Source organism: Pholis gunnellus (genome assembly GCF_910591455.1).
Source record: "Pholis gunnellus genome assembly, chromosome: 3".
Classification (NCBI taxonomy): domain Eukaryota; kingdom Metazoa; phylum Chordata; class Actinopteri; order Perciformes; family Pholidae; genus Pholis; species Pholis gunnellus.
The window spans coordinates 2,790,683-2,812,323 of record NC_136529.1 but is presented as its reverse complement, the minus strand read 5'-3'; the positions used below and the strand labels follow the sequence as shown (position 1 = coordinate 2,812,323).

Here is a 21,641-nt window from a genome sequence, read left to right as displayed (position 1 = left end):
AAGTCCAAACCAAATTTCAAGACTTTTGACGAATCAGAACAAATGTGGCATTTTTCCTTATCCTACGTCTTTGGGAACAAATGGGTGAAGGGAATTAGCAGAGTTGTTTTTAAAAGCTCAATAAAACATTTGTGAAAGTTTTATCCATGAAAACCTTTCCAAGGACATACATGTTCACTCTACTCACGGCCGAGTCTGACTCACCGGGTACAGACTGGGAGTAGCAGCGGTAGATCTACAGTATTATATACACATCGGAATATCTAGCAGAGTAGAACCACTTCCTCCTCAGTAACCATCCCGTCTATCTAGTACACCCACGTCATCAACCACCACTACACCGCTGGGTGGAAGCCTGACGTTGGCTGCTATCTATTTTCTATCTATTTTGAAGGGCACCGTCGATGCATTCTGTGTTTAACACCAAGACGATTGTGATTGGTTGAAAGAGAGACAAACCAGAGCATGTTTCCCTCTACCAGAATGATCAGACCCTTCATTCGTGCTGTGGAGGGCAAGCCTGGCTATGTGAGACGACTCGTGGCCACATTCCGACGGCCGAGGCAGCCTGACGGAGCTCAGGTTTATTTTCCTGCCTTTGTGTTTGACACAACTCTTTAGCCAACCTGGGTTTCTGTATATAATGTCAAGTCAAACACACGTTCACCACATTTAATTGCAAAACAGCTCTACAACGATGATGGTGGACTAGACATGAACCTACATCACAAAGAGTCCTGGCTGTGTGAGTTGTGTCAAAGTCGTAGCTGTTTAATGATGAGAAGAGTCATGAAAGCATAAAGCTGCTGCAGGCTCCGGACTCCTCCTCCAGGGGTCAGAGGTCATGGTTAAGAGTCAGGACCTGGCGGTTTGTCCTCACAAATGAAGGTGACCGAGCTGTTCAGCAGGTCATACATGTTGACCTCCACTACCTCCGCCGCTGACTCACCCTCTCGTCCACCTGCCAGAGCCACAAACACCTGCTGGGCAGCTGCCAGCTGTGCCTGCTCCTCAGAGAGAATTGACTCCGCCCCTTCATTGCCTGCTGGATCTGCTGCAATCACCTGATTGGACAGACGTCATATATTCTAGATATTCATTCACTTTAAAAAGGTAAAAATGCACTGCTCTGTTGGCTGAACCTTTCAATAATCAGCTGTCTTTTGAATATGTTTGTATATGTATCTATCATCTTATTTTTCAGTATTAACAGCTGAGGGCTGAGATCACCCCGGCGTGTACTGCTGTATATCGCCCATCTGACTTACTGTGTGGGAGGTGGAGGCCTGCTCCTCCCCGGCCTCCTGTGTCTCCATGTGGCAGGAGAGCAGGTGCTCCTGCAGCTCCAGCTGGGATGAGCCCACCAGGGAGCAGAGGGGGCAGCTGAACACCTCGGTGCTCTGGCCGACGTGCTGGCTGCCGACGTGCTCCTGCAGCTCCTCCTCCCCGCCCAACACGGCCGGGCAGTAAGGACACTGCACCGCCACCGCCGCGGAGCCTGGAGAGCAGACAAACTCCTGTCATTAATGCAATGAAGGAGGTTTAGAACTTGTAGGTACTGTGCAGTTAGACACAAGATGTCAAACCAGGTTGTCTTCTACCTTCAATATTACTTTATTTTTACTTTAAAGTACAAGGATAAACCCTTTTAAAAGTCTGCAAAAGCAGACACTAGAAATGTGTTTGGGCATCCTGGCAGAAATATGGTAGTGAAATTAAATTGTTGGTTTTATTTTCATCTGTTCTTCGTGTCTCCTTAGCTGGCATTTTAGCACCAGGAGCTGTTAAACTCAAGACCGCTCTTGGTCTCGAGACCAACTTTTTGAAGGTCTCCGTCTCGTCTTTGAACCGACCACAGTTTTACTCGGCCTCGTCTCGGTCTCAGACAAAGAGGACTGGATTTTATTAAGACCAATCAAGACCACGATTATTTTTAGACATTGTCATGGCACACTGATACATACACACACATATACATGACAATGAGAGAGGTGGATGAGGAGGAATCTTCATTTGTTTTCTGTGGTGTTTTTATGGGAATGTGGATCTTTCAGCTCCGTTAGTGGTTTGCATGTTCCACCACTATTCTGAAGTTAGTCCTGCAGTGTGGGACTCACACTGGTCCTGTCCTGGTCTTGAATCTGCTTCAACACCCACAAAGTCTTGGTCATGTCTCGGTCTCAATACACTCTGGTCTTGGTTGTGACTTAGTTTTGATTTAGATGGTACGACTATGACACCAGCTCACAGTGAAGAGAAACACAAGAACAATGCACTGCATTTCAATTCTGACACCGTTTGAAGTTGAGATGTAGCAAAAGATGTCTCAGAGGCTAAGCAGCTTTGTCTGCCACATCTGGCCCACATGTCACCTTACAGGGCCTGTGGTGTCCTCACCTTGGTGCTCAGCAGCCTGGTGTTTGGCCACAGTGGCGGCGCTGGGAAAGAACTTGAAGCAGATGTCACACTGGACCAGGGTCTTGAGCTGCCGCGTATGGTTAGCAAACACCTCTGGGTGGTTGGTCCTGTTGTGGTACCACAGGCCTGACAGTTGCTACAGCAACAGAGATAAACACATACACAAAATAAAACATTTAAGAACTGCCACTTTAAAGTGACCAGCGGCTCTTATCCACCTCATCCTACCTGGTAAGACTTGTTGCAGAGGTCACAGCTGAAGGGCTTGGTTCCGGTGTGTGTGCCTGCGTGTTTGTCCAGCAGGGCGGCGCTGGTGAACACCTTGCTACAGGTGGGACACTTGTGGAATTCCTTTGGGTGGAACTCCTGGATGTGCTGGCGATGCTCCTCCAGCGAGGAGAAGCTCAGACAACACTTCTGACAGTCATGAGGTTCCGACAAATCTGACAGGGAGCAAATCCAGAATTATGACTTCATGTGTTTCTATTACTGTTAAAGCCAGCATGACAATATGCATCTCATCTAATCACTGCCACAGTAAATGATGCATGTTAGTGCGTTTCCTCACTGTGGAAGGTGTGCAGGTGGACGGTGAGTCCGCTGGCCTGGCTGTAACCTTTGCCACACTCTCTGCACACATAGGGCCGATCGCCGGTGTGTGTTCGCACGTGCCGCGTCAGCTCAATGGACTGGGCGAAGACGGCCTTGCAATACTGACACACGTACATTTTTCCTGAACCCAAAAGAGACATGTTGACTCAACGTACACAAAACAACCCAAAAGAGATTTCTCAAATCACAATACAAAGGTCAGAGTAGGATTTTGTTGTTTTAGTTAAAGAGTAACGTCGGTATTTTTCAATCTGGACCCTATTTCCCCATGCTTTAGTGTCTAACTGACACATTTCTCAACAATTTCTGAAACTGGTCCAATAATGAGGGAGAAAGCTGCAGACGGCAGCCGCTAAACAAGCAATGTAATGTAATCTCTCGGGGCAGTGTGGCACTGACACTGACAGGCTCAGATAGTTCTTGTAAGCGTCTGAAAACACTACGGGAAGTCTCCCTCTGAAATCTCGCGAGGTGACGTGTTGCTCGACGGCAGTGTTGGCGTACAGAAAGCGTAGCTTAGTGGTATCTAGAAGGTTTTCAAGAGAGGAAGAGAGGGGGAACCAGCTGAGACTGGTAAAACAATAAACCGGATCAAGTGAAAGATAAAGAAAAATCTTTACTTTCTCTGTCGGATCCTTTCTATAATATTGTCAGACAATAATACGAGTCTGAGCACTTTAAGGGGACATAACTTTACAGTTTTGAAGTTACTTTTGAAGTAGATGTTTGGCCCAATTCAAGATATAAATAATAATTATATTAATGGGGATGATAGGTTGTCATTTATTGACATTCAGTGGGATAATGTGTGTGTGTGTGTGTGAGAGTTACCCTCAGAGTGCTTCTTCTTGGTGTGGTATGCAAGTGCAGCAGCCACGCCGAAGCTCATGTCACAGTGTTTGCAGCGGTACGGTTTCTCTCCCGTGTGCAGCCTCATGTGATTCTTCAGAGACGAGTTGGCGCCGAACTTGGCACCGCAGTCATCGCACACGAACGGTTTCTCCTCAAAGTGCTCGGTGCGCTTGTGGTAAATCATGCCTGAGACATGAGGAGAGAGGGAGCACAAACATTCAGTCGAGTATCATTTCAGAACGTACAAAAACAACAACATGATGAGTAATTACAATGAAGGACAGGGGGACACAAAACATCTGCTTATGCAACAACTACATCCAAATTTAAAATCAGTTTGTGAAATAAGACATTCATCAGAGGATCATATAACGTTACCGTATTGGCCCAAAAATACCACTATTCTTTTCTGGAAATTACAAATGAAAACGTGGAGGTTGTATTATATTTAAGGACTACACATTCATGGAGCGCCCGCTCAACCTGGAGAGCTTCCCCGCATCCACGAAGCCGTTTTCAAGTTCAGGTGTCAGAGCTAGGACGTCTACGTTGTCCTTTGTGTTGTGTACAAACGAACCGACCAGTCTCACCTGATGGGTGGGCAAAGGTCCTCCCGCAGAGGTCGCAGGACACCTTCTTCTTCTTCGCCCGCGTGATGCTGCGGTGGGCCTCGGCCCGATGCCGCTGCAGGGCCCGCTGGTTGGCCAGCTTCTCCGGGCACTGAGGGCACTGCTGCTCACACTCCTGGGACATGGGGCAGCGCTTCACATGGGCCAGCATGCGACACTTGTAGGCAAAGCCCCTCTTGCACCAGCGACAGGAGTAGGGCTTGGAGGAAGACGAGGAGGGGGGGGGAGGAGAGGAGTCTGGCGTAGCATTCAGGACCTTCTCCTTGTCTTCTGTCTCCTCCTTGATGCTTCCCTCCTCATCCTCTTCCTCCTGCTTTTCATCACTTCTGATGCCGTTCTGCTTCTCTGAGTCACCTGGAAAAGATGTCAAAAAATATTATTATTGTCACCCCAGCAAGAAGATATGAATATATAACAATGACCAACAGAAAACAGGCACTTTCTTTCGTTAGAGCTGACATTGTGAGATTGCACAGTGAAGATAGTCCACTCACACAGTCACTAAGGGCTCTTCTTTACCTCCAGCTTGGTTTCCGTCTGGCGGCTGCGAGTTCCTCTCCACCTGCTCCACCAGAGAGAGCAGCGGTGAGGGAAAGGAGGAGGGAGCTTTGTGTTGAACGGCACGGAGCAGCCTGAGGAGCGCTCCCTCGTTGAGCTGGCTCACCAGCCTCTCCAGCGCTGGTCTGGGGTCTGTCTCCTCCTCCTCACAGCACTGACACACGGCCTGGCAGGAGCACAAATGTTCCTTTATTTTCCTCCACTACAGAGAGAGCCGGCCCTTCATCTGCAATGCTTATATTAGAGACAGGGTCTATTCCTAATGGTACCTGCTTTATAAGAATAGATCATGTTCTAGTAGGAACCCTGTACATTGACATTTGATTTACGACTGCTTCTACTTTCCTGTGTGTTCGTTCAGTGTTACGCTGCTGTAAATTCAACACGATGCTTCCTGCTTCCAGGAACTCAAAAAAACTCAAAACACAGCTTTTCCCTGGTCGGCAGAAATATTACATTCTTACAGAAATCTCCAAATGTCAACATTTTTAGATAGCAAATCGGCGAATTACTTTTTCTATGGTGTTCCTCGAGCTCTTATAGGTGGTGTCATAATGTGGGATTTTGAAGGGATTTTTGATTATTATGGTGCAAGTAGTAAAAAATGGTAACATTTAGCCCCAAATCTGTGTAATAAATCAACCAAAAACCTATGAGACATAATTGAGCATGGGAATGGCAATTATATACTTCCATCATAATGTTCTACGGCCTTTTAGACTATTCAAACTATCCACATTTGCAACAAATGACTTTATAAAAAAGTCAAGCTTACGCAAATGACATCACTCAGAATATCTCTGCTCGCACGAGCAAAACTAAAGCCCACGATTTAGCTTTGAGCACGAGGAGTGTCTTCTATCACTGCTCTTCTGCTGGCAAAGCTCTCACCTATACTCACTCACAAGTGTTTTTTTCTTTTTGACAGTAGGTGGGGGAACCCAGTCACCATTCTATCATCAAATCTAATTGGTTGCAATCCTCGGTTTTGGATTGGCCAGATATCACTCTGACACAGACGCTAGGTAGCGGTATTGAGGTGGTTTTTAATCCGCCACTAAATACTACTCCACTACATCTCAGAGGCGGGCCCTCTACATGCACGCACACACACACACGTGCGGGACCTTTACACACACCCGTGCGCGTTAATCTAATTTGTGCTTGCGGATGTCATTGACAGTGATTTGCCCTCATACTGTTCTCTACCTGTCTCTCCTGTTCGTCCAGGCTTTTCTGTGCTGCCTGGCTCAGCAGCTCCAGGATAGACGACATGTTGCTGAGGAGCTCCACCAGCTGAGAGGAATGTTCCAGAAAACCAGTGGCAGGCCTGCTCGATGCCTCGGCTGCTGTTGTGTTGTTTTCTTCCTTTTCACTTTCTGAGGATTTGGCTTCTTCGGCCTCTGTGTACACGCAGACATAAAAACATGGCGTGCAGTCAGAGAGCGTTAGAACATTGTTGCTGTGTTGTATATTGTGGGGTTGTTGTATTGGATTGCATTAGGTTAATTGTGCCTAATAAACTAGTAACTGTGCATTTATGGCTGAAACACTGAAACTGACCTGAGGACTCTGCGTCCTCGCTGTCACTCTGACCTTCTTTTTTCTTCAGCTCAGGTTTAAGCTCCGTCTTGTCTGGAGACGAGTCCTCGCCAGGTGAAGCTGAGCCTTCAGGGTTCATGCCCTGGGCTTTGTTGATCACGGTGAGGCCTTGGGTCTGCGTAGCGACGACTGGGACTGGGGGTTGCTGGCTCACGAGACTGGTGAGGACATTTTTGAAGCCGACCGCCACGTCGAACATCTGCAGGCTGTCTGCAGCGGCGACGATGCGGCCCACGTTGTGTTTGCCGAGAGGCAGCTTGCCGGTGTAGACCATGTCCAGCAGACAGCTGAACTCCTGCGAGGACACCATGGCCGTGTCGATGGAGATGGTGTCGGAGCCGTCCAGGAGAGACCTGACAGAGATGAACACCATTTTGTTCCCGTTTAACAGAAATCACAGGTTCCAAACTATCCCACTACGAGTCATCTCTCCTTTTATTACCCAATTGTCTTTACAGTGCTATGATTTATATTCATTTCTTAAATGGGACGACTGGCTTCTGACCCACATGCTGTAGTTGGTAAAAGCAAGATAACAGGTGAATAACAACAGATGAACTCCATGAAAGAAAGTGCCTTTGATTTTCCTGTCACAGAGCCAAATACATACATATGTGTAGACGTGGACTAACGCTGTGAACATGACACCTGGACTCGGGTTAGACGTATTCAAGTCACAGTAATGACTCGGGATGTAATTTAGACTTGGGCGGTGTGAGACCTGACCTGAAAGCTAGAGTCAACATTTTGACCTGGTAAAACTTTGCAACAATAAAAAATGGATGAAACTGTGTCAGGCAGGCAAGATTACATTATAAGGACTAAGCAATGATATATATATATATATATATATATATTATATATATATATATTTGAAAAGAAAATGCAGTGCCACCGTAATAATGCTCAACAGTCTGCCTGTAACCACTTGACTTGGCCTCAGGAACTTGAGAATATGTTCTTATATTTTTCTTAATTGCTCTTTATGTCAAACTTTCTTTTATTAGTTGTGTTTTTTTTAAACCAAACTATTTATTTAAAGGTCCTCTTTCAAGCTTTCTCCATGCACGAAGAAGGTTAAAGCTCCAGAAAAATAATAATAAGTGGACGTTAACATTATGTTTTCAAACTACTCTTTGATGAATGATCAAGAATGATCTCCACGAGTTGCCTCTAACAGCTCGAGACTGGACTTATCCTGAGTGACCGAACACCCACCGAACATTTAGATCACCTAGAGACCAACCTCTGCAGGTCATCTATCAAAGCCCATGCTCACGCTACCTGAAGAGCATGCTGGAGGCGGCCAGTACCAGTTTATGTGCGCGGTGCGGGCTGTCTCCCACCAGGATTGTGCAGTCACAGAAGTGGCCCTCTTTCCTCAGGGCCCACAGCTGCTGCATCAGCTGGCTGCTGTAGTTCGGTAGCTCCAGCATCTTGTTGAGGGGCAGCACGTCCCGCCCTCTCTTGTGAGGAGAGAACATCGTGTCAAACTCAATTCACAAATTAACAGCGTTGTTTTATATTTCCAGCAAACGGACAACAATGTGGAAGAAGCCGGAATACAGAGTATAGCCAGTCATTTGAAGGTTTTATGCAGTTTACGATGGATATTGGTACCGGCTTCCTTATACTATAGTCGATTATGTGGTCAGGAAGGAAACGAGTTTAGTGCTTACGCTTAAACTGTGCTTATGTTACGTTACTGTGCAAGTTTAGAGCATTCATTTAAATGTAAGATTATTCAGAATATGGATTTGGGCGTATGAAAAAGTGCCATGTCGGATAATACTCGTAAACTAGGGTGCCTTCGCTACATTACGAAGCAGCCGACTGTCTGCTCAGGCTACAGGCTCACGCCACTGAGGTCCACAGGGTCTTCAAGGTAATACCTTAGCTACGTGAGCTAGCCCGCTCTAGCTTTAGCTACGGATGCTAATGTCATCTCAAAAAGGTTACTAATGTTAGGTCAGTGAAACTCATTGGGATACATGAGCGTTAATAATCTGAATAAAACAGTCGTCAGGGACCATCCGACATGCAGCTTCCAGTCAATGGACGTCTTTGTATTACCTTGGATTATTCAAACGATCCGTCTCTTTATTTAAACTTCTTTGCTGAACAACGCTGCTCTGCGCAATAAAGCTTTAGCCGTTTTGAAAATGGCGACGGGCGGTACGGCAACCAAATGGGTACGTTTCCGGTCAAAGAAAAAGCTCCGAGCTTTCGCCTTTCGACTGCCTCAATATTTAGTCAGAAGTTTTGTACAAGTTACCTCTGTGTTCAGAATGTAAACACGTGGTTTATTCTGTTTTAAGAGACAGTGATTTACAGTTTGTATTGTAGATGATCCCTCATTCTAACAGTATATTCAACATACAAGGAATATAATAAACTACTGTAACAATCAACCAGCATAGCAAAATGTTTATTTATTTACAGAGCTCATGAGGAAATCTCCTTCAAAATGGCTGACAGTGTGCCTCCTTCCTGATAGTGTGTGATAGTGTGATCATTTAAAGTAGGACCCATGGCAAACCTTATCTAAACTATTTTGTCAATAAAACTGCATTGGCTGCCATTGGTGTTTTTGACTAGGGTTCCCCAGGACCCCCATTCATTGGTATTTAAAAAGAATAAAATGAATTAAAACAGAAAACAATAGTATGAAGTCATCAGGAAAAAATTGACCGACAAAATTCTAATCATACTATAAAAGCCTTGTGAGATATGACGACTCATGATAAAGGAGGAGGACCTGGCAATGGAAGGACATTTAAGTTCTCTGTCCAAAGTTCTGAAATGGCTCCAAAGTAAAAATAATATTTTTTCACTAGACTTTTTCTATATATATTTTAAAGGTATATATATATATATATATATATATCAACAGTGCATGACTTGGAAGATTAATGTAGAAAAACGTGATATGAAGTTAAGTTCAGCTTTAGTGAATTATTTCTCACTTTGTATTGAATCAAAAGAACGTTTTATATTGTGAATGATGTTCACTGTTGGTGAGGTCTGAGGACTGGTTTGTTGCTACAACTGAAGTTTTTACTTTAAATGCTGATCATTGATATTTCTAAGTTTGAACAACTTGTGATCTTTATCTATGTTAAATAATAAGAGTTGGTCGTACTTTTAGCATTCCTCATTTAAACTAATAATAACAGAAAGCTGCTGGCAAACTGCAAAACAAATCATAAAAATGAGAAAAGTATCTGATGATAAAATTGTGTTAAAACTCCCACAAATCCACTGAGATCTCAAATATGAAGGAATGTGTTTGATGCTAATTGTTGTGGACCCCAATGATCTGACGGCAGAGATCGATTGACTTTATTTATCTCTGAGAAGAGCAGGAGTTGGTGGTGAATGTGGAGGATGAGGAGGAGGAAGAAGCATCTCTGATGCTCAGATCTTGCAGAAGGAATTGATCCGTTGGTTCTTGATTAGCTCCTGGTGGATCTTGAACTCTGTGGATTTCACCAGGGCCTGGAGAAAACCACAGAGAAAATGTCTGGTATGACTATATCATAGAGCACAAAACCTCCGCTAGAAATATTTACATTCAGAAGAGAATCAGAGCTTCAAACAGTTCACACCTCAGATATTATTCTAAGATGTTCTATCACAAGATATAAAACATCCCTGTTTTATATTCATGACTTCTACAGACATGATCATTTCTAACAAGCATTAAAACATCTGATGAACTGAAAATACATGCAGACATTGAAAAACCACAGATACAGTAGATGTACATCACACTGATGAAGGTACCTTAACTGCAAAGCATTGTGGGAGGAGGAAGAGCTCTTTATGAAGTTCAGCGTCCCGTTTTCCAGATGATGAAGGTTCATGTTGATGGCTGTGTGCTCTTCCTTCATGCAACATGAAACCTGAGAACAAGAAGATGGAGAACATTCAAACATAAAGGCAGCTGGAGGTGGAGGTTCGAGCTGCACCTTTCTGCTGGTATCTGAAGGTGGAGATGAAGACAGGTTGTAGGTGCAGCTGTCTCTCACAACATGCTGGTCTCGGCGGAGGCTGTAGGTGGAGGTATTGGTTGCAGCTTTCTACCAGAATGTGAAGGTGGAGGCAGGGCTACAGATTCTGGCAGAAGGATGCAACCTGAACCATAGTTGGAGGCAATGGCTTTAGGTTGCTGGAGGAGGCTGTAGGTCGAAATTTAAGTAACAGTTGCCTACAGGTGGAGGCGGCACCTGCAGGTTACTGGCAAAGGCTGTAGGTGGATGTTTAAACCTAAGCTGTCAGCCAGAATCCGCAGGTGGAGGCGACACCTGCAGTTTGCTGGCAGAGGCTGTAGGTAGAGGCTTGACCTCAGCTGTCTGTCTTAACTTAACTTAACAATTCTTAAACATTTCCTACAGTAATATTTACAGTTATGATCTTATTTGATCATTATTTTGTCTTAACTCTTAGTTCTCTCGAAATGTCCACAAAATAATGCGGAGGATGACGACCCCGTATGAGACGTCCACGTTGTGACGACCCTCCTATCGTACACGAGGTGCCGGTTGTGTTTCATCTGTTACAGGTGCTGATTGGAGCATCGTCAGCAGGATGAGCCTCACCTGTGCCGGTGTGGCTCATCCTTAAATACCCTCTCTAGTTGGCAGCCGCTCTCGCTGGAAGGAAGACCTTTGTTGACGGGCTCACCACAGTTGTTGCTGTCTTTGTGAAAGTGCTATTAACATTGGGTTACGTGTTTTTTGGCGCGACAAATAAACTACAATTTTTGGCCGCCAGCTCATTGTCTCCCTGTTTTGTTCCAGTCTCTAAGCCGGGCTGTGACAACGTGCACCTGTCCGTCTTCCTCTACTGTCTCTGTAAATGTGGGACGGTCCAGTCTCTCCCAGAGCTTCTGTTTGATGAGACGTCCCAGGTTTAAGCTGTGCAGATGAAGACGCCGTTCTTGAACCTGAGGAGAGGGAGACACAGAGATTCAATCATAACGAGACATGAGATTAAAAAGTTGATACATGGAATAAATTGAGTGAAAAGGTATAGTGATTGGAAAATGTGATAATCATCAGATAGATTTTTGAAACGATACGCCTCAGCATATCGTCCACAACTTGATGGTTGAGTTGTTGGTGCGCCTGGTGAACAGCACATGGGAGGATGCTAGAATAAAACCTGTCAAATACTCTCTGGAGGGTTTACACTGAACTATTTGAATATGAGGATCTAAATGTGTTACCTGGTCGTCCCTGCAGCATGGACCATGTCTGTGTGCCGAGAATCCCCTTCCTCTCTGGTTTTCTGGAGGTGGACGGGAACATCACACTGCAACGACACACACTCATGTTAGAATGAGGCTTCACTAGTACAGTCAAGGAAACTTCTGGCATTAGATAAAGTGAATAATAACATTTATTGTCACAAACATAATGAGCCTATCGGTCCATTCAACCCTTGAAAGAGTTCATGGAGGCCACATTAAGTTAGCAGGAGGCCCCAGGGCTACAATGAGCTGCTCCCCTATTGGCCCCTGATCCTCACACTCTTACAGTGTGGATGGGTTTTCTGTGCTTTAACATTAGCTGGCTCCACATTTGCTGGTAGCCTGATTAAAAACATGAAATTCAGGAATATGCAGCATGTGATCATAAAAACTGGAAGAGTGAAGGAGTTAAAACCTCCTCAAGACAGAACCTCAAGGTCAAACAAAGCAGGACCCTCCTGATATATAACCCAATATATAGTATTTCTATACTGTATTACTTCTATTACATAAAAAAATGTAAAAGTTCAAGTACTTTATAGTTGAGAGCCTACTTTTAATTGGCTATATTTAAACATCCAATACCAATGTGTTAGCTTGGAGCTGGTTGACTGTTCTTGACCGTTTGAGGCCTTGTGTGTGTTTAAATGTTGATCGTTCATGAAGCGCTGAGATGTGACCAACGATAGAATCCTTCATGTCCATTTTGATTTCACAGCCACATCTATATATAAATAAGTGTTGTATATTATGTATGCATATTTGTTTTTTTTATTACATTATTGCTTTTGTCTCAGTTATCACAACAGTTTCATATGGAGAACCTCTTCATGCAAAGACTTCTAAACACAAAGTGCTGATCTATGTGACGCACACACAATGTATGGTCACATTTTTGTTATTTGATGAATATTTGATTCATGATATTTGAACAAATTTCTGTGATTTGCTAATCATAATAAAACTTCCCATAGAAGTGTATTTATATCTTTGCCCAGTAGGTGGCAGTGCAGCGCTGTGGTTATCGTGTTGTGAATGTTTGTTAGCATTCGTTAACATTAAATGTGCACGGTCAAAAACTGTAATAGCAACCACCTGTGTGACCCCACTGATTATAATACCTGTGCCCTGATTCACACCGGCACATGTGGTGGAAGGTTGTACAAAAACAAAACAACAAAGTGGCTCTTACGCATGGTAATGTAACTTGTTAATGAAATGATAGTAGTGTAAACTTTGATTATTTTGCTGTGTTTTGTCATGTAGAAATGGAAAAACATATACAGGAGATTGTTTTTGTTACCGGCACCAGACCTAGGGGAAATCTGGACCGGCAGCAAAGGTTACACAGGCTAGGAAGCACTGTGTAGCCAACTGATCTCACTGTGGATTAATACAGAGACGGGATCGATGTTAGCATCACGCTCAGGCCAGAGCTAGTTTAATTCTGAGCTCCATTGCAGATCATAACATTTCACAATTTACTTCGACATGGAAAAAATAATTAATATTTCTCTCTTTCTGTCTTGGCCAATAACACGCACGCACGCACTCACACGCTCGCGTCGCTGAATGCCAGGGAAACAACCGAGGTTACTTAAGGCCTCAGAACTTTCTGATCGCTCACTCTGCACTTGGACTTCAACACGAGCGGAACAACTCTTGAGCTGAACACTCTTGTGAATCCAAACTGTGGAGAGCCAACTCTTTGAGTTTTTAACTTCTTGAGAACAGCTACTTTTTACGAAACTTGTTGGAGAACTAAACTACTGGATCATCGTGGGCAACATGAGGCATCTGAGGACGGACTTCATTCGTTGGCTGGAGGAGGAGGAGGAGCTGCAGAGGGAACTGGACCTGCTGAGGCGATTTAGACCTGTGGACCCTAACCGTAGAGGTAAGACAACGTTTACATTTAATTTAGCATTTTTCTTTTGATTCATCCCCTTCAAACCATTTAAAGCATTCTCAGTTTAGAAATCAGTGAAACATTTTGTGTTTAAAGGTGTTGACACTATATTATCAGGCCTGTTGAAAACAGACACTCGTGTAAACTGATTATTTCAGTGACAGAATGTCTTAAATGTGGCGGGACTTCTGTGGAACGTGTTCACAATAGTGTAGCGGTTTAATAAACACAGTTATTTTGGTTTGAAGGCATCAAATCTTCCTATGTTAACATTAAAATGTATATTTCTGAAAACAGAACATTTTCATAAAAGGCTAAATGCATGCTTAAGTTGTGCACCATGGTAACCATATGGAACGATTAGAGGCGAACGTCAGGGCGTAGCTACGTCATCAAACCAGGCCGCGATGCGACCCTGAGTGGGTTTGACTGTTGAAACTTGAGTTATTGAACAAACATCTGCTCCTTTTACTTCATCATATTACATCAACCATTTCTTTAAAATTTAACATTGCGATGCGCTTTGCTCGTTGTTGTTGTATTTGGTTTTCGAGGGACAAGAGAGCGATCTGTTAAGTAACTGTATGGGGCTGCATGTGCGCGTGCTGCATCTCCTCCACGCGCTGTGATATGCAACTCATAAACCTGGAGAATAATGAGTTATAAACTAAAGAGGTTAGTCATGTTGGATTAATATAGACACGTTTCACTGTGCGTCGTGACGCACGTAGTTCAACAAATACGTTCACGCTGTTTATTGCAAGCCATTTACCGTTTCGTCCACACAAATGCAAAATGAACATCTTTGTCCAGAGCTCACGACTACAGTCGGTTAATTGTCCCGCTGACTGACTGTTTAGCAGCTGGAATCTGAATCCAGATCAGAAACGTGGGAAAAGCCCGTGACCAGCTGCTCCTCTCACCCTACTCTGTTGTTTCGGACATATAATAATAACAGTAATAAGGATAATATCTATAACGACAATAATAATATGTATTGCTTTTATCATTATTAATGTAGTTGTTGTTTTGTTATGTGTTCTCTGTTCAAACTAACAGAGGCAGAGCTGCACTATGTTTGGTATAAATGTTTAAAGGTGAACTCTCTTGCGTGTTGGGACTTTATGCGAGTGTGTGGTGCAGTCCTAGTTACTTTATGGCTCTGCTGTCGTCTTTTCTAATTTGAACTTTGATTATTGCTTCATGTAATCCAGAAATATTTCATGTTATGAGAAATCCTGAAAGTTTAAACGTTTCCCTCTCAGCTGGTGTCGACTATGTTGTTGAACGTCTTGCACAAGACGGCCTCCCTGAAGTCATCAGGATCCTCGACGATGACCAAGGTAATATCCCCATCTACATCTCTTCTGATGAGGAAGACTTCGACTTGGAGAGCGACGATTCCGGGTACAGCTACATGTTCCACATGTTCTCCACAAGAAGTGGAAGGGAAGGAAGAGGAGGAAGTCACGGAGCAGGTGAGTGTGAAGAGGAAGAGGAACTTTGATGACAACCACGGGGAAGAGGACTACGGGGAGTCAGCGCCACCCACGAAGAGGACCAGAGAAGAGGACTACGGGGAGTCAGCTCCCTCCACTTCAGGCCTCGGTCCCTCCACAAATTATAGCCGGGGAGATTACTACAGATGGTCTGGTAGGACTGATAAAGCACCAGACAGCCTTCCCTCGCGTCTGGCGGGGTTGGCGATAGGTAGCATCCTGCAGCAGAGCTTTTAAATATTGTTTCTTTGTTGATTTTTGTTTGAATAATGGTTGATGCTAGATGCAGAAACCAGAGGTAAGTTAACAGTGAATGGTTGTTATTCTGTCGTGTATTTTTCTTTATAAAGTCTAGATGTCTTTAGCAGACAAAGGTAAGTCAACATTTAATAACAACATCAACACACGTTGTCTCAAAGTTTCACTTTACAGTTATTCAAAGATTGTTCATTTTACTCACTCTATATCTGTTTTTCATAGTTAGGTGAAGGTGGCTCTACCAGACAGAGGTATGGTAAAAATTACTAACGCTAAGAAAAGGTTTCCAAGTCTCTTTTACTCAGGTATTGATGGCTGTAACACAGGAAGCAACATCCTGGATCTCCTAGACAACAGAGAAGATGTGTTCACTCTGGACCAGATGAGAAGGATGGAGGACCACAGGACCAGATGAGAAGGATGGAGGACCACAGGACCAGATCCGACATCACTGAACAAACACAGGACAATGCTTACTCTCACATCCACACACATGCTCGCACACACTTGACACAATTACATTATTTTTATCTTATCTTTCATTCTTTCTTCCTTCCTTTCGTTGTAATGTAATGTCTTATTCATACTTTATGTTTGTAATTTTGTAAAACTTTAATATTATATAGGTGGAGGCTTCAAATAAGCCCAGTTGGCTTTCTGCCTCTTCCTGTTCTGTGATATTCATTTATCTCTGTTATGTTTGTTTATTTTACATTTCATTGTTTGAATTGTGCAAAAATAAATTAAAAAATAAATAAAAAAAAAGATGAGAAGGATGGAAGACCACAGGACCAGATATGAAGGACCACAGGACCAGATGAGAAGGATGGAAGACTACAGGACCAGATGGAGAGCGGCGGTCTGTCAGTCCTTCAGTGGGCTGAGTAAGTAATCCCTCACTAAGACTACAGAAGTATCAGTAATAAGATTCCATCATTGAACAATGTAAAGGTCGTATAGTTGAGTTAAAAGTATTCATCTCTTGTGTTTGTGTCTCACAGGGCAGGACTCCTCTGTGCCTTTGCCTCACTCCTGGGGCAGCTGAGAGTGGACATCAACCAATCCATCATCCCAGGAAGACCCAGACCCACCACAGACCATTGAACCACTCTCAGCACCCCAGTGAGTCCGAGACCCAGTGAGTACAGTTCCCTGCCCCTCCACCACCTGCTCCACCCACCAGCCGAGAGGACGAGGAGCGCCCCGTCCCCACCGGCACAGAGGACGTAGTTTGTCTCCATCTGCTTCTTCTGTGCTGGTGGGTTTGGGAAGCTCCTCACACACACAGGAAGCCGTCAGCAGCTCTTTGCATCTGATCACAAACCAAGAAGCAGACAGACGGTTCAGGCTGAATGAGAAATAATAATTCTAAAAACTTTAAGGTATTTCATTTGTCACATACGTATGTTCATGTAAACTGTATGTACTGTATGTATACTGTTTATTTACAGAGTAGCACAATACAAATAAATGTATGACAAACTTTCTAAATATGTCTTTATATTAGAAACAATAACGACTGCACCTCAGAGGACCCCGCTGTTAAACTCCTGAAGTTCGCAGACGACAACAACGGTCATCGGCCTCATCAGAGACGGTGACGAGTCTGCGTAAGTTGAGGCAAGTTCAACCTGCCTCAGGAGCTGCTGATCCTGTTCTACTCAGCCATCATCCAGCCTGTTCTCTGCTCCTCCATCACTGTGTAGTTTGGATCGGCCACCAAACAGGACAGAAACAGACTACACCGGATTGTCAGGTCTGCAGAGAGGATCATCGGTTCTAGCCTGCCCCCCATCCTGGACTTGTACACCTCCAGAGTCAGGAAACGGGCTGGAAAGATCACTGCAGACCCTTCACACCCTGGACACAAGCTGTTCCAACTCCTCCCCTCTGGTGGGCGCTACAGAGCTCTGTACGCCAAAACCACCAGACACAGGAACAGCTTCTTTCCACTGGCCGTCACTCTGATGAACAATAAATAAGTCATATTGCACTACTACCTCTGTTTGCTCTATCACCTCAATTCCATTGCAATTGTTTATAGGTTTATGTTCACATGTGTGTATATATATAGCAGTGGCGGGCCGTGGATTTTATACCTGGGCCTTCAGTGCTGTTCTCCACTTCTAATAACCTCATTATGACGTCACAGCTACGGGTTATTATTTGTTTCGTGTAAACGCCGCATATTCACATAACACTGCAACATTTGACAAATGAAATAAAATGTGCAGATACATGAATACGAGCATGACGGGACGCTGCGTCATTAACGGACAATACAGTCCAAATCAATGTAACACAATGACAAACTCACAAGAGCAGTCGCATATATTCATATGACAACAAAGCAACAAATCAATCCAGCAGACCTGCAGCGGATCCACGCATTCCACCACACGAGCACGAGCCATTCAAATACTATTCATAAAAACGCCACGATAGACAAATGAACAGTAGAGGTAAACAAACGAAGTTCACTTACCAAATGCTGTCTATCCTCCTTTCTTTGTTGACAAAGAGTTTAATCCCAGTACATCAGTTCCAGTAAGAAGTCCTTCTCCATTCATTGATGCCAGTCGAGCCTCCCCAGTTGTTTCGCCAATCGTCGTCGTCTTCCGCCGCGGTGCGCGGTGCGGTGGTCGTCTTCGGCCGTGGACCGGCAAAGGGCGGGCCGCGGTTGTGGAGCTGTTTCCCTGCGAACGTGGTCGTTGAGTTGTAGATCCACTCGAGTCTCTCCAAAAGTACCGACGCTCAGTTAAAATGAAACACATTCCCAGCCATAACATGTGCAACGCTATGCTGCCTACAAATCCTTTTCCTGGGTGGTCAGGGCTGCTAGCTGTGGGGTCATTTGTTTCTCCTCCTTCCGCCATTTGATGTTAAAAAAACAAAGCTAGGTAAAATGTCTTTCATATATTTCCACTTGAACTCTTTCTGCTACAACCAAAGCTCTGCTAGCAAGCATTATGTTTCGCGGGCACATAGTCACATGCCCGCCCACTGACCAATCACAGCACACTCTGCACCTTGAGGCAGAGAGGCATCTGGAATCTGAGCTGCAGTAATGCTGACGTAACTAGGCCTGCAAACTGCTCTGGTGCGTCCATGAATCTCAAAGTAAAGATCTGATTGGTTGAAGACTATGTCAATCAACAATATTGTCCCCATTCAATTTAAACTGCACATGGCTGCACTGGGTGAGTCTGCAGGCCTCGGGCCTCTCTTCTTACCTAGAGACACAGAGGTGAAATCTGATTGGATAAAAGCTCTACTTAAAACAAGCTGCACTGGAAGCAGAGCAACTGAGGAGCACAGTAGCTGTGCAATGAGATAATAAGAAAATATTTTTATAAATTATAATACATATAAGAACAAATTAAATGTATTTAAGAAAAAATATTAAATTATAAAATAGCTATAACTTTGTGATTCTGTTTAGGCCAGCAGAGAAGGCTTTGCAGGCCCTGACGGCCCGCCACTGGATTTACATGTCATGGCGCCATCTTGTGGTTGAAATAAAAAAATACAACAAGTTGTCTCCAAACTAACTAGTAACAGTTGAACTTAACATCTGAGGATTCATCTCCAGTCTCACATGTTTGTGGACTCACACATGAAGAAGCTGGTGAACGCTTTGCCCTCCTACACAAGACACACTGACATGCTGCTGAAGAGCAGCAACTCATTGATGATGAAGGATTCATCTTTCACATACTTTCTGTCCATTGACGTTCAAGAGATGATTGTTTCACCAAGATTGACTTTTTTGGTTGATGAGTCCTATTTTAAAATGGATTGTATTTGACACAATAACCACTGTGGTCATTACTTTACAGTTTGGCGCTGATATGTTGATGATATTTGTCTTGAGTTCAGAAAAGCTTCAAAGAACACGTATTTCCACTAAACCCACTGACAGGAACACTCTGATGACTGAAAGCAGTTTTAATCCAAGACCACTGAAAGAAAGTCTTCCTTTAAAACAACTCGATTGTGAAGAATTGAGAGAGACTTTGATATAAAATCAGTGGATCTTAAAAAAAAGAGATCCAAACAGACAAGTTTCCTTCTCAATAGACTGATTGTTCTTCCAACAAGATCAGAGAAAGATCCAGAATCTTTACTGAAACCAGCCAGAAAGAAAAACATCTTCAAGACGTTCTAGTTTCTTCAGATTTGGTCTCACAGGTGTCCAGTTAATGCAGGTGATACATGTGATGAGATTATCCTATAGGATTCCTTGTTATGAAGCTTTATAGATACAATATAATGTTAAGATTGTGCTTATAAAGCATTATAGACATGACCTTCATATAATGTGTAAATCTTTATTAATAAATTAGTAAATATTATTCTGGATTTATTGATGCTTATGCGAAATTGAGAAACTCAAGAGTGTTTATTAAAGAAAACTAACATTTCTCAGTGCAGACTTGATGATTTATTCATTTACATTGGGAAACAAGCATTTTTAACGAAATACATAATTTGTATCAACTCATTTATCAGAAAGTAAAAAGTAAGTAAATATATCTGCTGGCAAACTGAAGTTAAAAAGAAACTGACTATGATCTCTAATATGAACTCTAATATGAAGGTGTCTCTTTTATGTGAACTCTTGTGGACACAAACGACTGATCTGTTGACTGCAGAGAATGATGGACTTTAATGAGCAACAGTGAAAAGGTTCACACGTACACAGTAACAGAGCGACCTAACTGGCCGTCTTTATTTAGTGAGCACGGCTGGAAACGTGAGGCTCTAACGTCTCTGGTGGAGCGTCTCTACATCCTTCAGTCTTCCACTCATCTGGCCGTGGGGAACTGAACAGGGAGGGGCGCTCTCAGGCTGGGAGAGGAGCAGCAGGAGTCGGTGGTGAATATGCAGGATGTGGAGGAGCTCTGGTAGAAGGGATCCTCCTCGTCGGCTCTGGATCAGCTCCTGGTAGATCTGGATGTGAAGTCCAACAGGGTCTGGTGGAAACCACAAAGAACACGTGTTGTATTGAAATAACGCGTATCACCAACCCTCCATTAAAACAATCAGAGGAACTGAAGAAGCACGGCTACACACTGACACTACCAAATATCTCACACGGCTGAACATCCGGCTGATCAACTCTACCTTGAGTGGAGACTAGTGGGAGGAAGAAGAGCTCTCTCTGGTCCATGAAGTTCAGCATCACAGTCGGTCAACGCGTGGAAAGAACTGTCAGAAGAAAGAGATGGTGTAAACAGAATGCAGCATTACTTCATCAGCTCAGACATGTTATTATGACACTATGTTTGTGTCTCTTATCTGAGCGGTGCAGGTAGATGGAGGAGGCTTCAGGTGGAGCCAGAGTCATCTGGCAGCGACTTCAGGTGGAGGCCGAGGTTGATGGCTGCAGGTAGAGGTTCAGGTGGAAGGTGTCTGCAAGGATCTGCAGATGGAGGCAGCGGTGATGGTTGTTGGTAGAGTCTGTAGGTGGAAATTAAGATGGCAGCTGTCTGCCAGCACCTGCAGTTTGCCGGTGGAGAGGAGTTAGTCGTTTCACAGGCAGCAGCTCAAGGTGGATATTTTGTCCGTGGGTGGATGGTGGAGGTCGTAGGTGGAGGAAGGTGCTTCAGCTGGTTTTCAGAGTTTGTGTTTTACTTAACTTAAACCATTATACTTAAACTTAGCTTAATTTAATATAGTAACATTGTTCTTTTTGAACATGTTCAAGCTTTTTGAATTCTATGTTAAAATGACTTAGACAAATCCAGATTGTTAGATCACTTCAACCTATTATTTTGAATTAATTTATTCTGATAACTTCCTAATTAAATGTATCTTCTTGTTTTCAGTTCCTGAGTCTTGTTGCACTTGTACATTTTTTTATAAATAAACACCGCCTTCCACTCATATTTGTGAGTTTGTGCAGCTGTGCATGTTCTCTTATTTGACGCGGACGACACATATGGAACTCCTGTGACTACTTCATCACTAATCATTATTAATGTGTGGATGTTGCATATTCACAGGACTGAAATAATCACAATGTCACTGAGTTACTTGAATAAATA

The 21,641-nt window shown here is 43.7% G+C and overlaps 1 protein-coding gene across 1 annotated transcript; it reads right to left on the bottom strand.

The window, feature by feature from the left end:
- Positions 1-92: 92 nt before the first annotated feature.
- On the bottom strand, positions 93-8,818 carry zbtb40 (zinc finger and BTB domain containing 40). The gene is made up of 12 exons (XM_079186172.1): positions 8,745-8,818; positions 7,956-8,137; positions 6,633-7,024; positions 6,279-6,472; positions 5,031-5,235; positions 4,473-4,865; positions 3,862-4,068; positions 2,987-3,151; positions 2,647-2,861; positions 2,398-2,554; positions 1,269-1,498; positions 93-1,064 (listed from the first exon to the last, which is right to left on the bottom strand). The coding sequence occupies exons 2-12, from the start codon at positions 8,105-8,107 to the stop codon at positions 849-851; spliced, it is 2,526 nt and encodes an 841-aa protein (XP_079042298.1). The 5' UTR covers positions 8,108-8,137; positions 8,745-8,818; the 3' UTR covers positions 93-848.
- Positions 8,819-21,641: the final 12,823 nt, after the last annotated feature.

Coding starts and splice junctions, on each gene's coding strand:
- zbtb40 (XM_079186172.1), bottom strand. CDS start 8,107: ATGCTGGAGCTACCGAACTACAGCAGCCAGCTGATGCAGCAGCTGTGG. Junction 1,499..2,397: donor CCAGGCTGCTGAGCACCAAG/GTGAGGACACCA, acceptor TCTGCTCTCCAG/GCTCCGCGGCGGTGGCGGTG. Junction 1,065..1,268: donor AGGCCTCCACCTCCCACACA/GTAAGTCAGATG, acceptor CTGTCCAATCAG/GTGATTGCAGCAGATCCAGC.